Source organism: Periophthalmus magnuspinnatus, chromosome 13, assembly GCF_009829125.3.
Source record: "Periophthalmus magnuspinnatus isolate fPerMag1 chromosome 13, fPerMag1.2.pri, whole genome shotgun sequence".
NCBI classification, from domain to species: Eukaryota; Metazoa; Chordata; class Actinopteri; order Gobiiformes; family Gobiidae; genus Periophthalmus; species Periophthalmus magnuspinnatus.
Genome location: NC_047138.1, coordinates 22,498,928 through 22,525,827, shown reverse-complemented (window position 1 = coordinate 22,525,827; position 26,900 = coordinate 22,498,928). Strand labels below are relative to the sequence as shown.

Genomic DNA, 26,900 nt, shown 5'->3' with positions numbered 1-26,900 from the left:
GCTGTGGCTAAGCAAGCTGTGGCTAAGCAAGCTGTGGCTAAGCAAGCTGTGGCTAAGCAAGCTGTGGCTAAGCAAGCTGTGGCTAAGCAAGCTGTGGCTAAGCAAGCTGTGGCTAAGCAAGCTGTGGCTAAGCAAGCTGTGGCTAAGCAAGCTGTGGCTAAGCAAGCTGCTTATCACCATCAATGAGCAATACCAAACATATCTCTTGTTTTTATGAAATGTGTGCCAAGTTAAGGACCCTGTTGTGTATTGCTAAATTATTTAACATTTATTATAGTATATTATTGCCAGAGACGGATAGAGTAGCCAAAAATGTTACTAAAGTAGCAATATTACTTCAAAATAATATTACTCAAGTAGAAGTACAAAGTAATGGTCCAATAAATGATTCAAAGAGTAACTTAAAGGCTAACTGTCAGGACATAAAGTCTGATTTATAACTTGATGTAACTGAAAGGACAAAACCTTAAATAATGCACAAAATCTAGTATTTTAAAAGGATAGATACGGAAATGACAATGACATTGACAAACTAAATCTGAAGGCCCGCTGCAAGAAACACAAATGTTCAAATCAATCAATATAAAGCTTTCATCACTCTAGACTTACTCACAGTGGGAAGAGGAACTCAAACTTGAACTCAAGTAAGAATACTGTTACTTCAATAAAAATACTCAAGTACGAGTAAAATTATACTGCTAGAAGGGTACTCTGAAAGTACAATTTGTTTAAAACGTTACTCCTGTAAATGCGATTATAGTATTTTAATTACTGAAATGACTTGCAGAAAAAGTGGTATTTGTGCATCACAGTTTCACATTTTGCCAACAGGACTATCGTCTCTCTTTGCAGTAAATTGTGAGGGTATTTGGCAGGTTTTGCACTGAGCATGCGCAGTCCCGTGCCTTCCTGCTCACTCTTTCACATGACGAGAATCACGCCGCGGTCGAATGTGGACTCGACCAGAACCGGATCAGAACCATCCAACAAGACTTCGATTCATGGAGTCCTTTCCCACCTTCACCTGACAGGTTAAAACATTTAACTCCAAAACAAAATCATATGTATGTTTTGATACGCTTTAAAGAGCCACTAACTCGAACAGAACGTGTGTTGAGGAGGGTTCTGGCCTAGCACGCAGCATTAAATTAGATAAGATGCCTGCTAACGGTATGTTGTCTGAAGGGGTGAAATATAAAGTATTATCGCCGGTAAATAGTCCTGGAACGTGGTTATGAAACTATGGGAGATTACGGTAAATTGGCTAAGCATGAGTCAGCACTTTAGACTGCTGACTACCGTAGTAATGATGGAAGATCCGTTTGCATGGTGTTGCCTTTTCAAAACTGCAGGAAATCTCCGTGTTTTTGTTAGTATGAATGATGTAGTTAAAGTATTAGGGAATTGCAGTGCAACTTGATAGTTTGATGCTAATTAAACAGTATTATAAAACGAAAATTGCATGCAATATAATATCCAGATCTTCTTTATTTAGCACAGTATGTAGACATCTCAAAAGAGATGCACAGACACAGACAGTGGAATGGAACGAAGTACAAGTACTGTACTTCAGTAGAATTCTTAGGTATCAGTACCTAACTTAAGTATATTTTACAGTGGATACTTTTTACTTTTACTACAATACATTACACTACATTTGAGAGCAGATATTTGTACTTTTTACTCCAATACATTTAACTGGACTGAACAATAAAAAGTGCTTTTCATATGATTTGAGGAGTTATTTTTTATCATGTAGACCTGCCACAATAACAAATTTTTGAAGTGTGATTATACAGCTGAAGTAAATATAGGTGATAAATGATAATACTGAAACCAGACCATAAAGCTTTTATTCACAACGAGAAATTAAGAAACTGATTCGTTTAGCTACTATTGACCAAAATCTGTATCATTTTGAATCAGTGTCACTACATTTACAACAAATTAAACACTTGCCTGAAATACTTTTACTTTTTACTCTTAAAGTAGTTTTTTAAACTGGTGTTTAAATACTTTTACTTAAGTACGTGAGTAACTTTTTACCTCTGTATCTGCACTTTTAAATAACAACATTGAGTACGTCATCCACCAGTGGAGCAAACAAAGTTAATGGTCAGTTTGATTTTTTGATAAATAATGCAAAAATAACATGTACATAAAATGCCTTCTACATTAAAATAGCATACAGACTCAGAATTAGCGTTGTCAGATACTAATTGATGCTAAAGCTAGTATCAACTATAGGGCAAGTAATTTGTCATTTGAGCAAGTATCGATACTAAAAACTCACATTCACAGGACGGAAATTAACCTTTCCTGAATAGCTTTAGAAACTTTTACCTGGATGACGGAGGGATTATACAGATGTAAGGCCACATGGTAATATAAAAGAAAGTACTACAATTTAATGTTGAAAATCACATTCAATTATCTAAAGAAAAAGTGTTTTTTTTATTACCATCATGGTATTGCAATAGGTATCAAGTAGTCTCCCATTTTTATGAAATGGTGGAGACACATGTAAAATACACTGCCTGACCCAAAAAAAAAAGTCGGCACCAAAAAAAAAAAGGTCACGAATGTAATATTTCATTGGACTGCCTTTAGCTTTGATCACGGCATGCATTCGCTGTGGCATTGTTTTGATAATCTTCTGCAATGTCACAAGATTTATTTCCATCCAGTGTTGCATACATTTTTCTGAGATCTTGCATTGATGGTCGAGTTTGACCGCTGTGCAAGGCCTTCTCCAGCACATCCCAAAGATTCTCACCCTTCTGTGGTGGCCAATCCATGTGTGAAAATGATGTCTCATGCTCCCTGAACCACTCTTTTACAATCTGAGTCCAAGGAAACCTGTCATTGTCATCTTGGAATATGCCCGTGCCATCAAGGAATAAAAAATCCATTGATAGGATAACCTGGTATTCAGTATATTCATGTAGTCAGCTGACCTCATTCTTTGAGCACATACTGTTATTGAACCTAGACCTGACCAACTGAAGGAGGCTCGTATCTATTTGCTTAGTTAAATCTAGGTGGCGACTTTTTATTTGGCCGGGCAGTGTATGTGGCCATTTAAAAAGCTATTTTTAGGAATAAAACATTAGGCCAGTTGTAATTGCAGTACAGCGTTCTTTTGTCGCGGGGGTTACGTTCCAAAAATAACCCACAATAAACTAAATCCACGAAGTAGAAAAGTTTCTTCTTTTTTTTACAATTATTATTTATATATATATATATATATATATATATATATATATATATATATATATATATATATATATTAAGGCCGTAAAACCTTATTGCTTATTGCCTTACCCTTATTGCTGCTGTCGTCCTTATGTTATTTTACATGCAAAGTCTCTCATCTTGGCCGCGCTATGTTTCCGCGGCACGTCTTCAAGCGTCAGAAGGCCAAAAGTTGAAAAAGCTGAACTTTTTGGCATTTGACAAGCAGCGTCAACCAGTCTGAGAGTATGCTCATTGTCTAGAACAAGTATAAAGACATCAGCCACAAACTAGCGGCAACTTAATTATGCCGAGTGCACTGGCTAGCATAAAGGCTAGTCCCAGCTGGATACAGACACCCCTCCGCAGAACTGATTGCCTCCGCTGATGGATTTTATGTAATAAATACACTAAAGTCACTCTCTCAACCTGGTCTGCAGCGTTCACATACACAAAACATCCAAAGGCACTTGCAGACTGCAACAGATGCTCAGGACGCGCGTCGGAGGTGTCAGCGTTCAAATGCAAAGGCATCCAACTAGAGGCGTCGAACATTTATGTAAATTTGGCTGAACGCAGTCTGTACTGTACCGGAGACACGGCATGTCTGTTAACCACGTTTATTAGGCCCGAGCCTGGGACTCCGTCCCGGCGAGGGACTCATTAAAACCGCGTCCGAAACCCGGAAAATGGCAAAAATCAAGTAGTAAACACGCCCCGACATGGCAGTGAGTGGTGTCAAAAATTAGAACTCGACGAGCTCTAATTGTCACAAAAGACCCCGAGAAAAAATAACGAAAGACGACTCAGTAGCGCCACCTCAAACTTTGATTTTCATGGGGCCAATGGGAGCCCGACTCGGAAAAAAGTCAATGTAAAAATCTGAAACTCACATCAAAAAATAGAAAATGTCGGGACATGACAAAAATGATATTGTGGCCCCGCCCTAAAATGTACAGGAAGTCGGCCATATTAGATCAAACCCGGGAATGACAAAAGTGCACACCCTCGCATTCAGGACATTTTCTCGCACAGTTTTCATCAGAAACACGTCAAATTTGGCCAAATCCCACTAAACACATGTGTGATTAAAGATTATCAATTACATTTTGATTATGACTTTGGGTGTGGTCAGGGTGAATTTTCAACAAAATCATAATTTTTGGAAAATTTCAAAAAAATATTTCTCTCTCACACATTTTTTGTTGGGAAATGGCTAATACAGCGTTTATGCACATTTGTGAGCTGAACGCAATGGTATGCAAATCAAGGCACTCTCTCACAAAATGGCTCTCTAGCGCCCTCTTCAAATTTCATTTTCAAAAATTCGTAGAAGACAATCGATTTGTCGTGGACTTCAGAAAAAATTCACAGAGGCCTTATTTGTGATGGGGCACAAGTTGAGAAAGTCACATGACTGTAGCTGTTATGGTTTAGGAGAAAAATAATGGGTGGAAAAAACAATTCCATTATTAGGCCCGAGCCTGGGACTCGTAGACAAATGAAATTTGGTACAAACATAGAACATGTCAAGACAAGTAAAAAATTATATTATGACCCCACCCTAAACCCTACAGGAAGTCAGACATTGTGGGCGGAACCCCATTTTTTCAAAATTTTAACTCTAACATTTGGATTTTTTATGCCGTGGATTTTCATTCAAGAAACTTGCAAAATGGTCACAATTTACTAGACATGTGGGATTATAGGGAACTCTTTTGGAATTTTCTAAATTAGAAAATGTGGGTGTGGCCAGCCTGCAAAGAAAAAATATGTTTTTTGAAGTTTTAAATGTCCCGTAGCTCAAACATGCAGTTTCCTATTTCCCGGCATTAATATACATTTTGTTCAAAATCTTCATCTGAGTGCATAGTTATGCAATTTACACATATCAAATATTACATTGCTCCACAGCGCCCCCTTGAAATTTTTAAATGACACGTAAAAAAATTACTTTGTCGCAAACATTTGAAATTTGGCATGGACATCCCTATTCCGATACTGAACAAAAAAGTCAATGACACCATACCTCTATTTTTAAAGGTGTTGCCATGGCAACGTCTGACATTTCTCTTTGAAATACATGGGTTTTGGTCAACAAGGATGAAAAATAATTACTTTGTCATAGACCATTAAAATTTGGTACACATATTCCTCTCATCATACTGAACAAAAAAGCCAATGAAGACATACCTCTATTTCTAACCGTTCAGGCGTGACAATGTCATAAATGGTCTCATTGGAATGAATGGAGTAGTGTTACTCAGTCGCTGATTTTGGGGGGAGGGGTGATGTAAGCGGGAACGAAAGGCAGGATCTCCACGGTGGCGTGTACCCCACGGTCGCAAGGGGTGGCGAGGGCCACCCCTGTTTTTTTTTTTTTTTTTTACACTGTTAAAAAAAAAAAAAAAGCAAAATTGCACACAAAAAAAACTGCGAAACAGCGAGACCTCGAAAAGTGAACCGCGATGTACAAGGTAACACTAATTGATTTGTACAACATTATTTTAACAGCCAGATGAACAACTCGCCCTTCTGTACATATGGGATTATGTAGTTAAGCGTTCGTTTACGTATTCAAAGCTTTCTTTTTGTACTGGCCACCTTTGCTTGATTGCACATATATTGTTCATGGGAACTTGACGTTTAGGGTGTAATGCCTTTTTTCTGTCCTGCGATGTGGCATGCCTTTGCAGCAATATCAAATAAATATTTTCAAAGACAAATTACTTCTCATTCTAATGAAGCCATATCACAAGCATTGGAACATTGTTTGTTCAACTTTTATTTTAACATGGTCTTCAGTGACTTTTCATGCCACCCTTTGGATTACAGCATGACACTGCTTATATCATTTTAGATTTAAAATAGTAATAATGGCTTACTCTTGTAATGACCTTTACAGGCTTGTCAAAGCCTCTCAGCGCTACACTGTAGTCATTATTCATTCATTTCCACACAGTGATGGTAAGCTACTATTGTAGCCACAGCTGCCTTGGGACAGACTGGTGGAAGCGAGAGGCTGCCAATCTGCACCATCAGCCCCTCCGACCACCACCTATCATTTGCACGCACACCACTTTCATACTAGGCAATGTGGGTGAAGTGTCTTGCCTAAGAACACAATGACAGAACTTGGTCCGAGTGGGACTTGGTCCGAGTGGGACTTGGTCCGAGTGGGACTTGGCCCGAGTGGGACTTGATCCTCCGACCTTTGGTTGGGGGATCCTCCGACCTTCGGTTGAGGGAACAACACTCTGAGCCACTGCCGCCCCAAAATATTTATAACAGTGATAGTCTATTTTTATTAAATAATGTATACATGCTTCCCTGTATGCCAACACCTTTATGAACTCTCTGACACAAGAGACTCACTCTAGAATGTTTTTAGAAAAAATGTCACACCGCAGGACATTTTACTGTTTTGTCAAAATACCAAAAAAGGCAAGGCAAGGCAAGTTTATTTGTATAGCACAATTTGTACACAAGGTAATTCAAAGTGCTTTACAGAATAAGAAAGACATTAAAATCACACAAATCAAAACATAAATAATCACAAATAATCATCATAAAATTACTATTAAAAGAGAAGAGTGCAGAATAAAAACCTTTCAGTCATATGCACAGCTAAACAGAACTGTTTTGAGCCTGGATTTAAACATTGTCAAAGTAGAGGCCTGTCTCACATCTTCAGGAAGACTGTTCCAGGTTTTAGCTGCATAAAACTGAAACGCTGATTCCCCATGTTTAGTCCTGACTCTGGGCACCAGCAGGAGGTCGGTCCCTGAAGTCCTCAGAGTACGAGATGGTTCATATGGCACTAACATGTCAGAGATATACTTTGGACCTTGGCCATGGAGAAACTTATACACAAGCAGAGCTGCTTTAAAGTCTGTTCTTTGAGCTACAGGAAGCCAGTGCAGAGACCTGAGCACTAGGGATGGGACAATATTAAAATTTAGACTCACAATTATTGTGGCCAAAATAATTGCGATTAACGATATTATCATGATAATTATTAACCTGTTAACATTCCGAAGGCCCGGGCCTATTTTACAAATTTACAGCAATGTACATATACTTCTGCGTCACCCACACAAACAATCTACACATCAAATGAAAGCTGCAGTGCTCGTTTTTCCAAATATGCAAACCACCAATCACCCCAGTTCAGACAGGAAAGCCATTTGTACATTAAAGTCAAAAATGTGGATTTGGACTTCACTTACCTTTTGAGTGCTCTGGTTCTGTCAAACATCAACATATTCTCACAAAGTTGGTCTCATTTGTTCCGTACAGGTCCAGAGAATATAATCCAGTAAAGAAATTTTGTCCACAAAATAAGTTATATTCTCCATGTCCAATCTGCTGCAGGATAGTATTCCAAACGTGAAATCTGCTCCGTCACTTTTTTACATTTCTTTTGTCGATTTCAGTCATAATAAACTTCTGATAGTGCCAACTTTCTTCCTCAGTGCTAAACACACGTGTAGCTTCTGATTGACACCAGTGTTGGCCAATAAGGTGGGGGTTGTGGGTTACTGGAGCCCCAGACAACGAATCAGTGGTACAGATGACTGAAAGTTTATGCCCCACTCTCCCTCTTGTAGAATCAACCAATTACATTACACACGTTTAGTGACATTTTCCCCTTACAGCCAATGAGCAGCGGACCAGGATGATGTATCACATGCCATGGTTTTCCGTAAACAGACGTACCCAGCCATCTTACAGAAGTGGGACAGCCCTTGTCACGCCAGAAGTGACGCAAGTGCCCATCGACGAACGATGCACTTAAGGCACTTTGGCGAATTGGGAAACGGCCGAAGCCGAGTGGATGCGGAAATCTGTGCATAATGGCGGATTCTATGCACTGTTGTTTTGCATTTTAAACATGATGAAACGGACAAAACAGAGGAACTATGAGATCGAGGACATTGTGGATGTTTGTAAAAGTTATACTAGAGGCATCTCGGACCCGGAGCGGTTCATGGCAAAGAGTGAAGAGAACGTTTGGACTCAGGAGTAGAGGACCTTATTTTTGATGGACTGGATGCTGTTCTTGATCGGCAAGCGTGGTTTATTCTGCTATTGACATAATTGTAAGTAAAATATATCATGTATAAACGTTAGCTTTGCTTTTGTGCACATAGTGTGCATTCAGACCACGCGCTCTGACACATTTGTGTTCAGCTGTATGAATTATACTTCATTTGTCTGTTGTTTGAAAGGTGTTTTATTCTGCAGTTTTCTGCAGTATTGTAGGTAGAAATATAAGATTTGCACACATTAGCATCTCATCTGTGCGCACGGATGAGGCGCGCTCTTGCACGTTCCTGTGGAGAATTACGGATCAGACTTTGTTTATTGTTGATATCTGGCAGAATATAGTTCAGACAGAGATAAGCACAGAAGGTAACAACTGTCATTGCTATGACAGAGCCCCCCCCCCCCCCCCCCCCCCCTTGTGGGCAAACACCAGAACTAACATTTAAACGTTGTATTGAAACTGCAAATATGAGGCAGTCTGGTGCCGTAGGCGATTATAATCTTGCGCGATGATCACGATTATTAAAAAAATGCCACAAACGATTAATTGCAGACCTTTTTTATCGCGATAAGTGATATTAGCGTACATCGTCCCATCCCTACTAAGCACAGGACTTATGTGCTAGTACCTCCTAGTTCTAGTCAGGACCCAAGCAGCAGCATTCTGGATGTACTTGTGATAGAAATTTAAGTATAATCATGTTGTGTATTTAAAAAGCATTTGATCTGTGTCAGTCTGCCAAACCCACACCAGACATTAACATGTGTGAAGGCTCTGTCTCCATCCCACAGGAAACTCGCTGTTGTTGTACCTGTCTCAGTGTAAAACTTCATATCTCATGGGTGTGAAACAAAAGTCACATACTGCAGCTGTGTTAAGGCTTGTTTGGAGAGGCCAGTGAGCCTGAGGCCGTTACAGTAGTCTAACCTACTGGAGACAAATGCATGGATAAGTCTCTCTAAGTCTGGTTTTGACAGTATACCCTTGATTTTTGCAATGTTTTTTATATGGTAAAAAGCTGCAGATGTTATTGATTTGATGTGGCTGTTAAAGTTCAAGTCTGAGTCCAAAAAACTAGACACGATTTTATTCTAAAACTACATGTAATTTATGCAATACATGTTTTCTGCACTGTTGAGTTGAATTTTGAAGGGAGAAAAATTGTATTTAGAAATTCCTTTAAAGAGATGATGCCAAAAATGGGCATCACATGAGGTAGCCTCATACAGTTTACATATTTAAATTGGAGATAGTCCGATATGGGCATGGATTGACAAAATTTTCAATATTCGACTATTACCAGTATCTGGGAAAGTCTATAACCACATTTGGAATGGATATATTTAGGTCTTTAACAATAATTACTATATTAACTTATTATTAGGATATTAAGTTTTCAGTTGATCACAATTGTTATTTTGGAGATATGCAAAAATAGAATATCATGTACAGTGAGGCAAATAAGTATTTGAACACCCTGTGATTTTGCAAGTTCTCCCACTTATAAATCATGGAGGGGTCTGAAATAATCATCTTAGGTGCATGTCCACTGTTAGAGACATAATCTCAAATTAAAGCCGCAAGCGGCATCGAACGGCCCTCTCGGGCCATGCTTCGCACTAGGCCGACCCCGCACTCCCTGTGGGTGGCGCTAACGCGCCACTTGTCACTTTTTTATTGCGACTTTGGGCTGCACTTGTCACCAAACAAGTCAAAACACATCGTGTTGTTTACGGTGATGACCTGAAGAATTACTGTGCCAAATTTTATGTACGTCGTTGATGGTAATAAGTCGTTATAAGACTTTGAAATTTACGAAAATGTGGAAATTTTCCCATTAGGATAACATGGGCGCTTTCGCGCATCACCATGGCAACCCAGTGAAAAATATGACTTGGGTCTGATTGACTTTTTTGATCAGGCTGACATGAAGAGTCATGGTGCCAAATTTTACATTATTCCATGAAAGTAATATTTTTCCCATGAATGGGAAAAATTGGGAGCTTTCCCATTAGGATAACATTGGCAGTTTGGCACATCGCCATGGCAACACGGTGCAAAAGACGACATAGGTCTGATTGACTTTATTGATTGGGATGACCCAATGGAATTTTGTGTCAAATTTGTTAACATTTGGGAAAACTAAATTTTCAGCCTTCCATACAAATTTATTAGATGTTCTGCAGGGGGCGCTATTGCGCCAATTTAGTTTCTATCATAATGAGTAGCTTTAGGCCCAAAAGTTTTACAACTGATTCGAATTTGAGCCAAATCGGACTTTGCATGCACAAACGGGAGCAAATTTTGACTTTTGAAAATTGCAAAAATTCCGATGGAATTTTGCGGCTTCGCCGCACGGAAACCATAATAGGGATCATCATGAATTGGATAACTTTTGATGCCCCACTTGTCTAGATGATGTACAGTGAATTTCAGCCCAGCCGGTGAAGCGCCTTCAGAGGAGTTGACGAAAATGCGAGGTCAGCGAAAACGCTGACTCGGCATTTTGGAATTTTCAATCCAAGATGGCCGACTTCGGGTGTGTCAGAGGGCGTGGCCATAATAATATTTTTTGTTTGGCATCACTTGAAGAATGTGTGTACCGAATTTCGTAGCTCTACGCTAAACTTGACATCGGGACGTCTCCCATTGACGCAATGTATTTTGACTTTTGCAGGGGGCACTGTATACAGGCCCTACACCCGGTATTCAGCAGACCTGAATTTTGGGCAAAATTTGGTGAGTTTTTGAATATGTTCAGAGGGTCAAATTACTGCTCAAAGAGCAGAAGAAGAAAAAAAAAAAAATAATAATATTTTTAGCAAAAACAATATATCCGATAACATTACAATGACATATTATATGTTTTTTGAAAGCTCTCGACTTTCCCCACGTCACCGTGGGGTCAATGGCGAATGACGAGCGTGTTAGCGTCGGGGTCCGCCATTGACCTCCCATTGACTTCCATTCATTTTAGCAGTAACAAGTATGGCCCATGCCTGCGGCATGGGGGCTTGGATAGGGCTTGATGCCAGGAGTGTGTTTGGGGACATGAGTGCATGGGCAAAGCCCATGCACTCATCGTTGCGGAAGCAATAGGCCCTACGCCCTGTAGGGGTGCGGGCCTAAAAATCTGAAAATCACATTGTATGATTTTTTAAATAATTTATTTGTATGTTACTGCTGCAAATAAGCATTTGCACACCTGTCTATCAGCTAGAATTCTGACTCTCAAAGAGCTGTTAGTCCACCTTTTAAAAAGTCCACCACCATTCCACTTATTATCTTAAATTAGAAGCACCTGTTGTAGCTACATAAAGACACCTGTCCACCCCATACAATCAGTAAGACTCCAACTACTAACAAGGCAAAGACAAGAACTGTCAAAATGCACAAGAGACAAAATTGTAGACCTCCACAAGGCTGGAAAGGGCTACGGGGCAGTTGCCAAGCAGCTTGGTGATAAAAGATCCACTGTTGGAGCAATTATTAGAAAATGGAAGAAGCTAAACATGACTGTCAATCTCCCTCGGACTGGGGCTACATGCAAGATCTCTCCTCGTGGGGTCTCAATGATCCTAAGAAAGGTGAGGAATCAACCCAGAACTACACGGGGGAAGCTGGTCAATAACCTGAAAAGAGCTGAGACCACCGTTTCCAAGGTTACTGTTAGTAATACACTAAGACGTCATGGCTTAAAATCATGCATGGCATGGAAGGTTCCCCTCCTTAAACCAGCACATGTCCAGGCCCGTCTTAAGTTTGCCAATGACCATTTGCATGATCCAGAGTAGTCATGGGAGAAAGTAATGTGGTCAGATGAGCCCAAAATAGAACTTTTTAGTCTTAATTCCACTCGCCGTGTTTGGAGGTAGAAGAATGATGAGTACCATCCAAAGAACACCATCCCTACTGTGAAGCATGGGGGTGGTAGCATCATGCATGCTTTAGGGGGGTGTTTTTCTGCACATGGGATAGGACAACTGCACTGTATTAAGGAGAGGATGACTGGGGCCATGTATTGCGAGATTTTGGCGAACAACCTCCTTCCCTCAGTTAGAGCATTGAAGATGGGTCATGGCTGGGTCTTCCAACATGACGATGACCCGAAGCACACAGCCAGGATAACCAAGGAGTGGCTCTGTAAGGAGCATATCGAGGTTCTGGAGTGGCCTAGCCAGTCTCCAGACCTAAACCCAATAGAAAATCTTTGGAGGGAGCTCAAACTCCGTGTTTCTCAGTGACAGCCCAGAAACCTGACTAAACTAGAGAAGATCTGTGTGGAGGAGTGGGCCAAAATCCCTCCTGCAGTGTTTGCAAACGTGGTGAAAAACTACAGGAAACATTTGACCTCTGTAGTTGCAAACAAAGGCTACTGTACCAAATATTAACATTGATTTTCTCAAGTGTTCAAATACTTATTTGCAGCAGTAACCTACAAATAAATTATTTAAAAAAATCATACATTCCACGTCCCCAGAGCTAGTCTCCATGTCCGGAGATCCGGTCGTCGAGGTCCCCGCCTTCGACTGCCGCCCGGATCTCTCTGCACCCGCCCCGCATGGCTCCTCCCGCAGGTAGTGGGTCCACGGGAGGACGGCCCCACGTCGTTCCTTCGGGCTGGGCCCGACCGGGCCCCGTGGGGAAAGGCCCGGCCACCAGGCGCTCGCTGCCGAGCACCCACCCCAGGCCTGGCTCCAGGGTGAGGCCCCGGTAACGCCAGTCCGGGCGACGTAACTGGCCTTGTTCTTTTTCTCTTCATGGGGGGCTTCTGAACCGCTCTTAGTCAGACCCGTCTCCCAGGACCTGTTTACCATGGGTGACCCTACCAGGGGCATGAAGCCCCCGACAACATAGCTCCCAGGATCATTCGGGTGCTCAAACCCCTCCACCACGTTAAGGTGGCGGTTTGGGGAGGGGTAAGGTCTATTCCAAGGTACTGGAGAGGAGAATCCGACCGATAGTCGAACCTCGGATTCAGGAGGAGCAGTGTGGTTTTCGTCTTGGTCGTGGAACACTGGACCAGCTCTATACTCTCCATCGGGTTCTCGAGGGCTCATGGGAGTATGCCCAACCAGTCCACATGTGTTTTGTGGATCTGGAGAAGGCATTCGACCGTGTCCCTCATGGTGTCCTTTGGGGGGTGCTCTGGGAGTATGGGGTCCGGGGCTCTTTGCTAAGGGCTGTCCAGTCCCTGTATGACCGGAGCAGGAGCTGTGTTCACATTGCCGGCAGTAAGTCAGACCTGTTCCCTGTGCATGTTGGACTCCGCCAGGGCTGCCCTTTGTCACCTGTTCTGTTCATTATATTTATGGACAGAATTTCTAGGCGCAGTCAGGGGCCGGAGGGGGCCTGGTTTGGGAACCACAGGATTTCATCTCTGCTGTTTGCAGATGATGTTGTCCTGATGGCTTCTTCGAGCCAGGACCTGCAGAAGGCACTGGGGCGGTTTGCAGCCGAGTGTGAAGCGGCTGGGATGAGAATCAGCTCCTTCAAATCCGAGGCCATGGTGCTCGACCGGAAAAAGGTGGTTTGCTCTCTCCGGGTGGGTGGTGAGTCTCTGCCCCAAGTGTAGGAGTTCAAGTATCTTGGGGTCTTGTTCACGAGTGAGGGAAGGATGGAGCGGGAGATTGACAGGCGGATCGGTGCAGCGTCTGCAGTGGTGCGGTCGCTGTATCGGTTCGTTGTGGTAAAGAAGGAGCTGAGCCGGAAGGCGAAGCTCTCGATTTACCGGTCAATCTACGTTCCTACCCTCACCTATGGTCATGAGCTCTGGGTAATGACCGAAAGGACAAGATCGCGGATACAAGCGGCTGAAATGGGCTTCCTCCGCAGAGTGGCCGGGCGCACCCTTAGGGATAGGGTGAGGAGCTCGGTCACACGGGAGGAGCTCGGAGTAGAGCCGCTGCTCCTACACGTTGAGAGGAACCAGCTGAGGTGGCTCGGGCATCTGCTCAGGATGCCTCCTGGACGCCTCCCTAGGGAGGTGTTCTGGGCATGTCCCACCGGGAGGAGGCCCCGGGAAAGACCCAGGACACGCTGGAGGGACTATGTCTCTCAGCTGGCCTGGGAACGCCTTGGGGTCCCACCGGAGGAGCTGGAGGACATGTCCGGGGTGAGGGAAGTTTGGGAGTTTGCTTAGACTGCTGCCCCCGCGACCCGGCCCCGTATAAGCGGACGAAAATGGATGGATGGATGGAAAAAAATCATACAATGTGATTTATTTATTTTTTAAGATTATGGCTTTCACAGTGAACATGCAGCTAAGATGAAAATTTCAGACCCCTCCATGACTTCTAAGTGGAAGAACTTGCAAAATCACAGTGTGTTCAAATACTTATTTGCCTCACTGTATATCATAGAATATACTGAGAAATACATTTTTGTCAATATCGCTCACCCCTATTGGTATGCTAAGATATGAGCTGTAGAGTGTCAAATAAATAACAAGTTATCATACAACATACTGACTAAATACTATATGTTTTATTCTGGTATTTATTTATTTGCAGTGGGAGGACTCGGCCCCTGAGAAAGTAGAAGAAAGTGGCTGGATGGATGTGTTTTAAATGGTATTACAGGTTTAGAAAAGGTTATACTGGGATTATCCAGCTTTAGGTTTCTATATTGTTGTTGCTGTGATATTTTCCTGTAGGAAGGTATCACGCTTCAAAATTTCTTATATCCATCCCTAATTTGATCTTGGTTGTAAACCTCAAATACTTTCTGCAAAAAGATTATCCTGCTTTTTTCTGTTTATCCCAGGCCTGTCCTCTGTCCCATCTGACCATGTCTCCCCTGTCGTCACGCTCGTCTGTCTTCACATTCCAGTCGGCAGTGCACACTTCCTGGGTTCTCCAAAGGTTGAATGAGCAGCGGCTCCAGGACGTTCTGTGCGATGTGACCATTCTAGTGCAGGACCAGAGCTTCAGGGCCCACGCCTCGGTGCTGGCAGCCTGCAGCCACTACTTCCACAGCAGGCTCCCAGGGCCAGGGGCCAGCCAGCAGTGCCCCATCCTCACACTGCCCCAAGAGGTGAGGAGGTGAAAGGTCAGGTCTGTTCATTAACACGCAGGGCTGATACTTTAACTTGAGGGGTCCAGTTTAAGTGGTTTGGACTTCATGAGGACCTCATCTTTCCAATAATTATTTGTGATTTATTTATTTATGATTATGATTATGAATAGAGACAGTTCACACCACACACACATCATCAAAGTAGAACTAAACTGGGAACCAGACCAGGACTGGACCCAGACTTTGGACATGTCTACGCAACTTAACTGTTGCTTAACCAAGTCCATGTAGCTTTACATTAACGGAAGTTACGTATTTAAATATTGTCCTATGAATCCCGGATTACTGCCAGAGGCGGTGCTTCAAGCACTGAATGATTTCTCTTGCGCATGCGCAGGTTGAGATTTACTAACAACAAATTCACCTATGACCTTCCGGTGACCTCACGAGAGCACGAGGATTCCCAGGGACAGAGACCTCTGGCGGTCATCCGGGATTCATAGAACTGTAGTTACATATGTAACTTTTGTTCTATTTTATCCCTTCTGACCACCAGAGGCAGTGCTTCAAGCACCGGATGACTTGTAACAACATGGGCACGAGGAATCCACAGACCACTTCAAGCAAAACTTACCTCATAGCAAAGCATGATGCTCACATAGCACTCGATCCAGAGGATGGGGGACTGCTACATTCACCCGATAAAATCTGGCAAACGTAGAGGGTGAGGTCCAAGAGGCCGCAGCACAAATCACATTCAGGGGACCTCCATTCATAGCAGCCCAGGAGGTAGAAAGGCCCCTAGTTGAATGGCATCTCACACCTTCGGGCATCAGCCACCCCTGTGAGGCATAAGCATGTTTAATGGTCTCTACAACCCACCGAGACAGGCCTCTCAAAGGCCTGGAGGGCTGGTGACTAGACTGTGATGACCGAGGCACATGTGAACTCCTGGGCCGATCACTCCGACAGTGGCCCAACCTTGGTGGCACAGCATAGGTCTGCTGGTGTGTAGTAGAATGTCTAAGAGCAATTGGAGGAGGGGCTCATCAGTGAAGGCCCTCCAGCTGATGTCTAGTCTGAGAGGCCTGGGCTGTCCATTGCAAAGCCTCCTGCGCCGCCTCTCTTGACATTAAGGCAAATACTTTAAGAGACGCGTCGACCAAGCCTTGCGTAGCTGCGTCAACATTAGAGGCCTCTAGTGAAGTCGCTAACCCCAACAATAAAAGGGACAGGGAATTGCCAATATGACCCATGCATGCCCCAGAGTTGCACAGCAATTCGTCAGTAACTCGACACTGAGGTCGCGGGCACCTGGCATTGGGTCTCAGAGCCTCATCTGGAGCCACAATAAGGGAGGCCACAGGTGGTTCAATCTCTGGCATATGCCCCAGACCAAACTTAGGTGCATCCTGCATGGCAGCAAAGAGCCTTCCATCAGACATCGGTTTAGAAAACGCTTTTGTATTCGACCAGGGTCGCTATCCCGAGTCTGCATGGACTCAATGTGAGCTTTCATTTTAGTGGGCTCTGAAGTAAGGCTGTCCACCTTCGAGGATAATCCCGCAGAGCGATCCTCTTTGCTACGCTTACGCGGAATAGGGGAAGCGCCAACAGCAGAGCACTTTCTCATCACCTTCCCGCTCGCGGCCAACTGGGTGTCCTGTACATCAGAGGCCGCCGCGGTCCCAGCTCCTCCAAACGCGGCCAGGAGGTCAGCACGCAGGGATCTAGGCATAATGCTGCAACTCATGCAAGCATTCTCTGCCAAACCTTCCCTAAGGTGGTCTACACCTAAACATAAGAGGCATAAATCATGTCCATCTTCAGGTTGAACCAGGATCATGCAAGCTCTACAGCACATGGACTCCATCAAGCCGACGGTATATCAGGTCGAGCGGAAAACGGCACTCTTGATCCGCCAACTGGGATAAAAAAAAAAAAAATACCACGTCAAGTTGAAAACACCACTGGTGGTAGATTACAATTAAAATATATTATCCTCCCAAACTCAGAGCGAACAGTAACCACTGCTGGTGTTATTAAAATTAGAACATGCATCTGAAGGCACGAAAAAACAAGCTAAAGAACGGAACACAGTTCACACTAAAATAACAATGATAGTTTAGCTGAATGCAGCAACAATCAACACAAAGTCAAGCTGAACCGAAAACAGCAGCAAATACAAACCAGCTCCACCGAACCCGGTGTCACGTCCAACCAAAAAAAAAGCAGAAACTACTTACCACAGACTATCCTTGTGAAAAACGTGAACCTCACCGGTGTCAGGGAACCACCTGCTCCAGGTTAGGCACTCCGCCAAGCCCTGTGCAGCTTACGCAGCCCCTGAGGGGCGAGTCGCACTCGCTACCTCGACTGTGATATATGCAATCAGAGGTCACGGGATTCTATGTAATCACCTGCCACAAAAGAAAATGGAAAAACAATTGTGGTACAAAGCAGTATCCGCAAGTAGCCACAACACACTCAACCAAAGCGCGAGAAGAAAAAAGGGACTGTGCTTCCGGAGTCATATGACTATATAGCCTCACGTGGGTCACCGGAAGGTCATAGGTGAATTTGTTATTAAATCTCAACCTACGCATGCGCAAGAGTGATCATTCAACGCTTGAAGCAGGGATGAAGGTCAGAAGAGATGAAATAGAACTATTTTTACATACACCCAAAAATACGTAATAAAATTGGGAACATACATTAAGTAGAAATGTGTAAGATTGTTGATCATGTGCAATTATAAGTATTTTTTGTATACATTACATCACACAAATGTACATACACAGTTTGGGTTTCCATATTTTTTGGGAACATTTATTTACATTCATTTCCTGGAGACTGATCCTAAACTTAACCATAGTCACTCTTGCCTAACTTAAACCTTAAAGCTACCATCTGCAAGTTTAGTTGTCAGATAGAAAACCTGTCCCCCCCCTCCCCTCGGCCTTAACTCTCTGGTCTTCTTCCGTCACGCCAAAGCTGGCACACTGTCACACTGAGCAGAGGGTATTAGTGGCGTTATCTGAACGCACAACAGGGTCAGGTCAGCCAGCCAATTATCAATGTTAGCTTTTACCTACTTGACCCATGTCTGAGCTTTAAACCATGTAGTTGATCTAATCGTAAAGAATTAACACCTGATTTTTGTTCTGATAACGGAGGCAGTTTCCAATGATGTGAGAGTGTGTAGATTTGAGTCCCCACAATATGTGATATCTGCCCAAAATTGTGGCTAACCTACAGCTGAACCTGAGCAAGACTAGCACTGGACTTGTAGACTTGGTTTGGTGCAGTTCTATTTCCATCAAAATAAACTGGATTTAAACCAGGACAAATGTGAACGCACACTTAGAAAACCAAATAACTGTATTTTGTGGCCTCCCCTCTTCTTTCCAGGTGACCGTGGAGGGTTTTGAGCCTCTGCTGCACTTTGCCTACACCTCCAAGCTCCTCTTCACCAAGGAGAACATCCATGCCATCCACAGCAGCACCAACATCCTGGGCTTCCATAACTTGGAATTGTCCTGCTTTGACTTCCTTCTGCCCAAATTCTCTGAGGTCAAAAAAAGTCAAACGGATTCACGGCTATTTTGGTATAAAAAAAACAACTCCCACACTCTAACTACTGACAACATTAGCAACCAACAAGCTTCATGTGAACCTTGTAGCTCAAGGACTGAACGACCCAATAACATAACGTCTTCCCATTGTCCATTGGAGACTTCACAGACGCCCAGCAAAGAAGACCACTTGTGCTTGGAGAATTGTGGACCTCAAATTCCCCCCTTAACCCTAAACTTAACCGCAGCTGGGGAATGCCCAATTTTGTCCATGCAATGCGCCGATTCAAGCAAAGCCGACCACCCCACCCAATACTGCGAGCGAAACATCCTGGACATAGGAAACGTATGCAGTCAGAGTGAATTGGCAGATTGCGGTCTTCCATGCAATATTAACATTTCGGGGCACAGACAAGAGCTTATAGAGCCTGCCGCGGAAAGCAACGGGATAGAACCAGTGGAGATACTTAGAGTGGATAATGAATGCAACCGATGTCTGTTCAAATTTCAAACTAGCGATGAAACTGATGATAGCTTCGACCAAAACATGTCCGCTAACCTGTCCGAAACGTCCATAAGTGTTCTGAGTCAAGACGGAGAGTTTGAGGATAGGAGCAGTGTTGAGAGAGAGGTAGCAGAACATTTGGCAAAGGGTTTTTGGTCAGAGCTATGTCCGCCACAAGAGCCGATGGAGCAAGCGAACATGTCCAAAGCAACGGATTTCCAATGGCTGAGGCAGTTGGACTTGACTTCCAGTATGGGGGACTGTCCTTTCCTCAGAGACATGGGGACAGCGGAGGAACAGGGTCTGAGCAGTAGTCTGTCCCAGTCGGAGAGGAGTCCTTGCGTGTCGTCTGTGCCCTCTGGAGATGATTCGGACATGGATACAGATGCAGACACGGAGGCCAACAAGAGGAGAGCAGCTGAGGTGAGCGACGGTTAAAGTTAGAGTTAAAGATACTGTATGCATTCTGTGCTCTTACAGTTTTAAAAAAGGTATCACAATCATAACTGAACCGGAGTTGTCAGTGTCATATCCTGCAGATAGAGGACACATGCATGTTTTTCACATTCTCAGTATATGGAGTATAGTATATGTTCAGAACCTCCAGAATTCACTCACTGAGTTGCAGAGGCTGCACTAGCACTGATTCATGATTGGCTGCAGGTGCTGGGATTTAGGTAGTGATTATTCAGATTAGAGAGAGTCCTTTTATGTTTGATTAGTTTTAGATTTTTGAACTCACAACCCAAATGAGAAAGCCATGTGAGGCTCATTCAGCTTTCTGATTGGCCATCATGTCCAGTATTTTTGTAATTCAGAACTTTCAGAACAATTCTTTCTAGTAAAAGCTCCATTTCACTTGAACATGTCTACTTTAGTGACAAAGACGGGTCATGTTTATAAAATTTTAAATAAAAACATACATACAATTCCTTTTTAAAGGTGGTAGCTGTTAGCTGTTTAAAAATAACAATAAACCACAACTGAACCTGCAATGCAATTAGCTGTCACATACTGAGGAGAGGGCTATTTTGAGATCATGGCAAACTGATTTTAGTCAACATACATAATTCTAATAGGCATGACGAAAACATATTAACAGTATAGCATAGATGAATGATGAGTGGGGAGAGGCATTCAGACAGCGTTGCATGTGTTCTGACTCCAAACCCCTTCGATATAGGGTAGGACACTGTATTAGTATTTTGACATTAGTGAGCTTTTAGAACTTTTTTTTATAGGGACTCTTTTGTAACATGTAATTTCTGATTACGAGGTAGTCTAACCGTAAGTGAGGAGCTCAGCCTAGTAAAGAGCCAATTAAGTTTACGGCACAAAGTAACAACCCAAAGTACCTGGACATCACAGACAACCCAAAGTAAGGACCTTTTATCTACTGCTTGGCGATATGTAAAAAAAAAATGCATCACTTTGTTTTCTCAAATTGTTTGGATTTAATTTTCAATTCAATTTAATTTTGTATTATTAACATAATATACATGTTCTTAACATAAAAAATACACTTTTAATCATTGCTATTCAATAAAAAGACTGTCCATTTTCTCAAGAGTCTAAATTATTCTATAACCAAATGTTTCTTCATTAGAAAGTCTGAAACATATAAATGATGCTTAGAAATGACTGAATATCGCTTAAAATTTCATTAATAGGCTCTGTGCACAGCCGCACCCTAGCTAGCTCACTGTCTCTCAAAGATGATGCTTACTTACTTTTAGTTTTAATTGGTTGTATATATTTTACACTTTAAATAAAAGGAAAGACTTACTTCAGTTTGTTTATTAATTAATTTAAATGTGTCTTATACCTCTAAATTAGCATTAACGTTACCATTGAGACAAAAAAAATTCTAAACACAGAAGTGTCCTTGGGAGTATTCACCTCCATTTGTAAAGTTTTTAACATGTCAGTGACGTCCACCCACAACTCGCTGACCACCGCCTCATCTTTAAATATTTATTCATTTTAGTGTGACTCAGCAAAAAACCCAAAGCGGTATGATTAGGCAGGAAGTAGTGACACTAACAGTGAGCTAGCTATTCGCTGTAGTGCAGAGGGTTAGGGTTAAAACCTATGATTTTTTTTTTTTTTTTATTAGTAATCAAGCCCTTGAACTTGCTATACTATAACCCCAGTTCCAATGAAGTTGGGACGCTGTATAAAACTTAAAAAAAATACAGAATACAATGATTTGCAAATCCTTTTCAACCTATATTTAACTGAATAAACTGCAAAGACATGATATTTAATGTTCAAACTGATAAACTTTATTGTTATGCAAATATTCACTCATTTTTAATCAGAAGCCTGCAACAAAATACACTTACAATACACTTGTTTGGAACATTCCACAGGTGAACAGGTTAATTGGAAACAGGTGAGTGTCACGAATGGGTATGAAAGGAGCATCCCCGAAGGGCTCAGTCATTCACAAGCAAGAATGGGGCACTGTGTGAGCAAATAGTCACAACAGTCTAAGAACGTTTCTCAATGTACAATTGCAAGGAATTCAGGGATGTCATCGGTCCATAATATCATCAAAAGTTTCAGAGAATCTGGAGGAATCTCTGCACGTAAGCAGCAAGGCCGAAAACCAACATTGAATGCCCGTGACCTTCGATCCCTCACAAGGTACTGTATTAAAAACAGATATGAATGTCTAAAGGATATTACCACATGGGCTCAGGAACACTTCAGGAAACTTACTACATCTCCAAGTGCAAGTTAAAACTGTACCATGTAAAGTGAAAGCCATATATCAACAACACCCAGAAACACCGTCGGCTTTTCTGGGCCCGAGCTCACCTGAGATGGACTGACGCAAAGTGGAAAAGTGTGTTGTGATCTGTGGAGTCCATATTTCAAATTGTTTTTGGAAATCATGGATGTCGTGTCCTGCGGGCCAAAGAGGAAAAGGACCATCGGGATTGTTCTCAGCGCAGAGTTCAAAAGCCAGCATCTGTGATTTTTATGGTGGTGTGTTAGTGCCCATGGCATGGGTAACATATGCTGCCATCCAAGCAATATCTTTTTCAGGGACGTCCCTGCTTATTTCAGCAAGACAATGCCAAGCCACATTCTGCACGTGTTTTACAACAGCGTGGCTTCATAGTAAAAGAGTGCCGGTACTAGACTGGCCTGCCTGCAGACATGACCTGTCTCCCATTAAAAATGTGTAACGGATTGTGAAGCCGAAAAATACGACAACGGATCAATAGGACCCAGACTGCTGAGCTGTGATGTTGTACATTCAGCAAGAATGGGAAAGGATATCTCCTGCAAAGCTTCAACAATTAGTGTCCTCAGTTCCCAAAGGCATATTTATTGTTGTTAAAAGGAAAGGTGATGTAACACAGTCATAAACATGCCCCTGTCCCAGCTTTATTGGAACGTGTTGCAGACATCACATTGAAAATGAGTGAATATTTGCATAAAAACAAAGTTTATCAGTTTCAACATTAAATATCATGCCTTTGTAGTTTATTCAGTTCAATATAGGTTGAAAAGGATTTGCAAATCATTGTATTCTGTATTTTTTTTAAGTTTTACACAGCATCCCAACTTCATTGGAATTGGGGTTGTAACTCCACTCCCCAAAAATAAGTAATTATTGTGTATTTCTTTAGGTTTAAAGTTCTCAAGATAAACCATAACATAAATTGCATTACGAAATCATTAGAGATGTGAATTCCATGTATGCATTCCTCTGTATGTTGTATAGATCCAGTTGCCGTTCCCAGTAGAGCAGATTTCCAGCCTGAGCCGCAGTGCGTTCCAACAGCTCCTTCGGCGGCAGAGGCTCACTCCGGAGCAGCAGGAGTTTGTCCACGACGTGCGGCGCCGCAGTAAGAACAGAATGGCTGCTCAACGCTGCCGTAAGAAGAAGCTCGACGGAATACAGCAGCTGCAGGCCGACATCAGGACGCTGGTCAGTGGAGTCACCTTTACTTTCTTCCTATTTGTTAATTATTTCAATTTTATGTTTTGGGTCAGATTTCTCCTCTCAGAAATGGTCAAATTTTTCTCATGTAGCAGATTTACACTGAAAATTTTATATTCAAATGCACTGTTTCCCGGGTTTTGCGCTTTGCTGTAATTGGCTCCACTCCGGTCATAGACAGCAGTGGTAGCACTCATTCTGCACTATGTACACTGTAAACTCCACAGAGACAGAGGCAGAAACTGTCCCAACTCAGGAGTGAGAGAGACTAGAGTTTGTAGATAATATAAGTAAACACCTATAAGTAAACAAATACCAGACAAACCTGCTAGTTTAAATAAGTCTGTTAGCATAATTTGTTTTACAGTATACACTTAAACTGTATATTTAAATGGACATAGCTAATCTGCTAGCTGCTGTGTTCAATGTCCTCTCACGACCACAGGCATTGCCCTACAGAGCTCACATTCACATCACATATGCGTGATTGGGTCATAAATGGAATGCGATATTAATTTTAATCAAAATGAACACTATAGGGCCCCCTACCATAGGGGTGAAAAGCAAACATTATCAGATTCCTACAAAATTCGGGGAATAAATTGGGGGCATGACTGGGACAAAAAAATATTATGGGCATAGGTCAATTTTCACACTTGGCCACCAGGGGCGCAAAGACTCATCATCATCATTAAAAAATGTCTGACACTCACATACATTGGTCTAGACAGCTCAAATTCACATTACAGATGTGACATTAGGGCATTAATAGAATGCAATATTAATTGTAGTAAAAATGAACACTATAGTGCCCTGCATCATTGAGGTGACATGTAAACATTATCCAATTCCTATGAAATTTGGGGAATCAATTGGTGGCATCAGAAGAAACAAAAAATTACATTATACCCATGAGTCATTTTCCACGGCTGGCCACCAGGCCTGGACAATATGTTGTCGATGTCAAATATTATACTGTAATTATATTATTCAAAGCCTTCAATAAGTTATTACCAAGTAACATGCAAAAGTGTTTTGCTCTTAAAGAGAGAACTTACAATTTGAGAGGCTATGGAAAGGTTATTTTACCTCATGTTCGAACCACTCGCAAAAGTTTTTGTGTGACTGTATGTGGGGTGAAACTGTGGAATGCCAAAGTATTCATAAATTTAAGTTTTTATATAAAGACATGGTCTGCTCTGGTCTGTATATAGAGAAGCCAGTTTAAATATAAAGTCAAACTGCTCTTTCTCTGTATCAGTGTTTGTTCCACCTTATGCTTATTGTTTCCTTGCCATTGTTGGTATGTTTTTCTTTCAGTTGCAATTTAGAATTGCCTCATGGTACTCACAGTAATAATGTACATGTAAATTATTGTCAGTGACCTTTTGTTGCATTTGAATTGAATTTGAATGCGTCTATGTGTATGTATGCACATACGTATATATGTATATATAATGCGTGTGTCTGTGTATATGTATATATATGTATATATATCTATATATATCTATATATATATATATATATATATATATATATATATATATATATATATATATATATATATATATATATATATGTGTATTCTTTTTTTTTTTTTTTTCAACTGTATAGGAAGCGTAAACAAATGAAGACGGGGTGGGATTTAATAGGTTTTCTTCTTCCAACTCCTTTATATAACGATTCATTTGTGAAATGTGCTTTAAGTGTACACGATACAAGTGCTCAAAATAAATAATAAATCAATAATTACTGCACATGATAAAAGCCGTAATATGAAAGTAAATGCATTACTCAATTCAATTCATTTTATTTTTGTAACGCCCAAAATCACAACAACAGTTGTCTCGAAGGACCAGGCGAGGAGGAGGAGAACCGGGCGAGGAGGATGAGAGCCAGGCGAGGAGGAGAGGGAGGCGGGTGGAGGAGGGCCAGGCGGGGAGGAGGAGCGGGTCCAGTTGTCATCGGGGCATCTGAAAGAGTTACACTCCACAGGGGGAGTGGGACAGGGACAACATGTGAATAGCATTGCTTATTATAAGATAATTTAATTGAAACTAAACTTCTGAAAATATGTTTATAGGGCATTTTACAACCATTGTTTTAAACAATATTAAATACATGTAAATATAACAGATGAATGACAATTGTAAATCGCAGACTGTTGGTTCAAAGTGAGAATATTTATAAGCTTTTCTTGTTACTGGAACGTCACTCACCATTTTAACCCCTCTTGGATGTGTCTCATGTCTACAGAGAAGTGAGAGAGAGCACCTGTTGCAGGAGAGGAGCCAGCTGGAGCAGAGCCTGGAGGAGACCCGTCAGAACTTGTGCACGATGGACCAGACTTCCAGCCTGGATCCCCCCACCACTCAGCTCCCCCTCTCCCCAGAAACTCCTTCCCCTCCCTCCGTGTCCATGCCCATGCCTTCCCAGGTGAATGCGCCGATGGTGAGCTGCACCTACACACCAGCAGGGGCATCATCAGACTCGGACCACGGACCACGCTTGCAGAAGAAGGAGGTGTTTTCTGCGCCACAGAACTGTCCCATATCTGCGTCCATCTTCAACAGTTTGGACATGGACACGTTTTGATTGGACAGATAAATCACATGCAAAGATTATACTGTAAAGTTAAATTGGAGTACAACTTTAAATTTTATGATTTTTTTCTTTAAGGTCCTATTTTATGCAAACATGACTCTCACTGGCACTGTGCAAGTTTTTACGTGGAATCTTTCTATTGATACTTAAAAGTGACATCACACTGGGGCTGTTCTACATATATCTTCATAGTGGAATATTCAGCAGTTACCATGGAGATACAATGCACACATTGGCAAACACAGCTAAAAAGTTTAAACATTGTCTGAAAACTCAAGGCAACACATTTTCAGGAGCCTGTGATCAATACAAGTGTTCATGTTCATGTTCATTAATCTGACCTTTATTTTAACACAGATGGAGCAGTGCCTACAGTCAAGCGATCTCGAGACAAGCAGGTGACGCAAAGCTGATTTTTTTGCAGTATATATGTAATTTAATAAATTACATATTTACATTTACATGTTATAACGTGTAAGAATTCATATGTTTATAAATTACTGTGGAACATTCCAATACAATAATACATATCGACTATCAGAGCTTTCAACAGTCGTTTCCCCTCACCATTTAACCTCTCCAAGTTGTATTTGGAGTGATTCGTGTATGTCTGAGCAATCTTTAATCATTTCAAGACACCATTTTGTGATCAACTCCCATTTTCACCACTACTGGTGTACGTTCTTTGTTCTCCAATTTTATTTTTCTTAATCAGTGATGCATGTAGGATTCTGCAGCTCTACATAGGCATTTTAGTACAAATAAAAAATAAATCCTCTGCTCGCTAGTTATCTATAGGAGGGCTCGATTTAAAATATCGAAATTATAACAGAATAATCCATGGGTTCATATATTATAACTATAGAGCAGATACAAGCATAATAGGTCTTCTATAAAACACAAACTTGCATAATGTAAATTGTTTCAAATTTCCTTCTCAAGCTAACTAGGCTTTAC

The 26,900-nt window shown here is 41.9% G+C and overlaps 1 protein-coding gene across 2 annotated transcripts; it reads left to right on the top strand.

The window, feature by feature from the left end:
* Positions 1-893: 893 nt before the first annotated feature.
* LOC117380837 (transcription regulator protein BACH1-like) lies at positions 894-26,070 on the top strand. 2 transcript variants are annotated; one of them, XM_055226182.1, is made up of 5 exons: positions 894-1,031; positions 15,050-15,319; positions 18,713-19,804; positions 23,121-23,327; positions 25,596-26,070. In XM_055226182.1, the coding sequence occupies exons 2-5, from the start codon at positions 15,074-15,076 to the stop codon at positions 25,932-25,934; spliced, it is 1,884 nt and encodes a 627-aa protein (XP_055082157.1). In that variant the 5' UTR covers positions 894-1,031; positions 15,050-15,073; the 3' UTR covers positions 25,935-26,070. The 2 variants fall into 2 exon arrangements, with proteins under 2 accessions (XP_055082157.1, XP_033833577.1); XM_033977686.2 differs by lacking the exon at positions 894-1,031 and adding an exon at positions 8,307-8,336.
* Positions 26,071-26,900: the final 830 nt, after the last annotated feature.

Bases quoted from the DNA above. Each gene is read 5' to 3' on its own strand.
- LOC117380837 (XM_055226182.1), top strand. From the start codon at position 15,074: ATGTCTCCCCTGTCGTCACGCTCGTCTGTCTTCACATTCCAGTCGGCA. The intron at 19,805-23,120 runs GTGAGCGACGGT...TATGTTGTATAG, and splicing joins ACAAGAGGAGAGCAGCTGAG to ATCCAGTTGCCGTTCCCAGT. The intron at 23,328-25,595 runs GTCAGTGGAGTC...TCATGTCTACAG, and splicing joins AGGCCGACATCAGGACGCTG to AGAAGTGAGAGAGAGCACCT.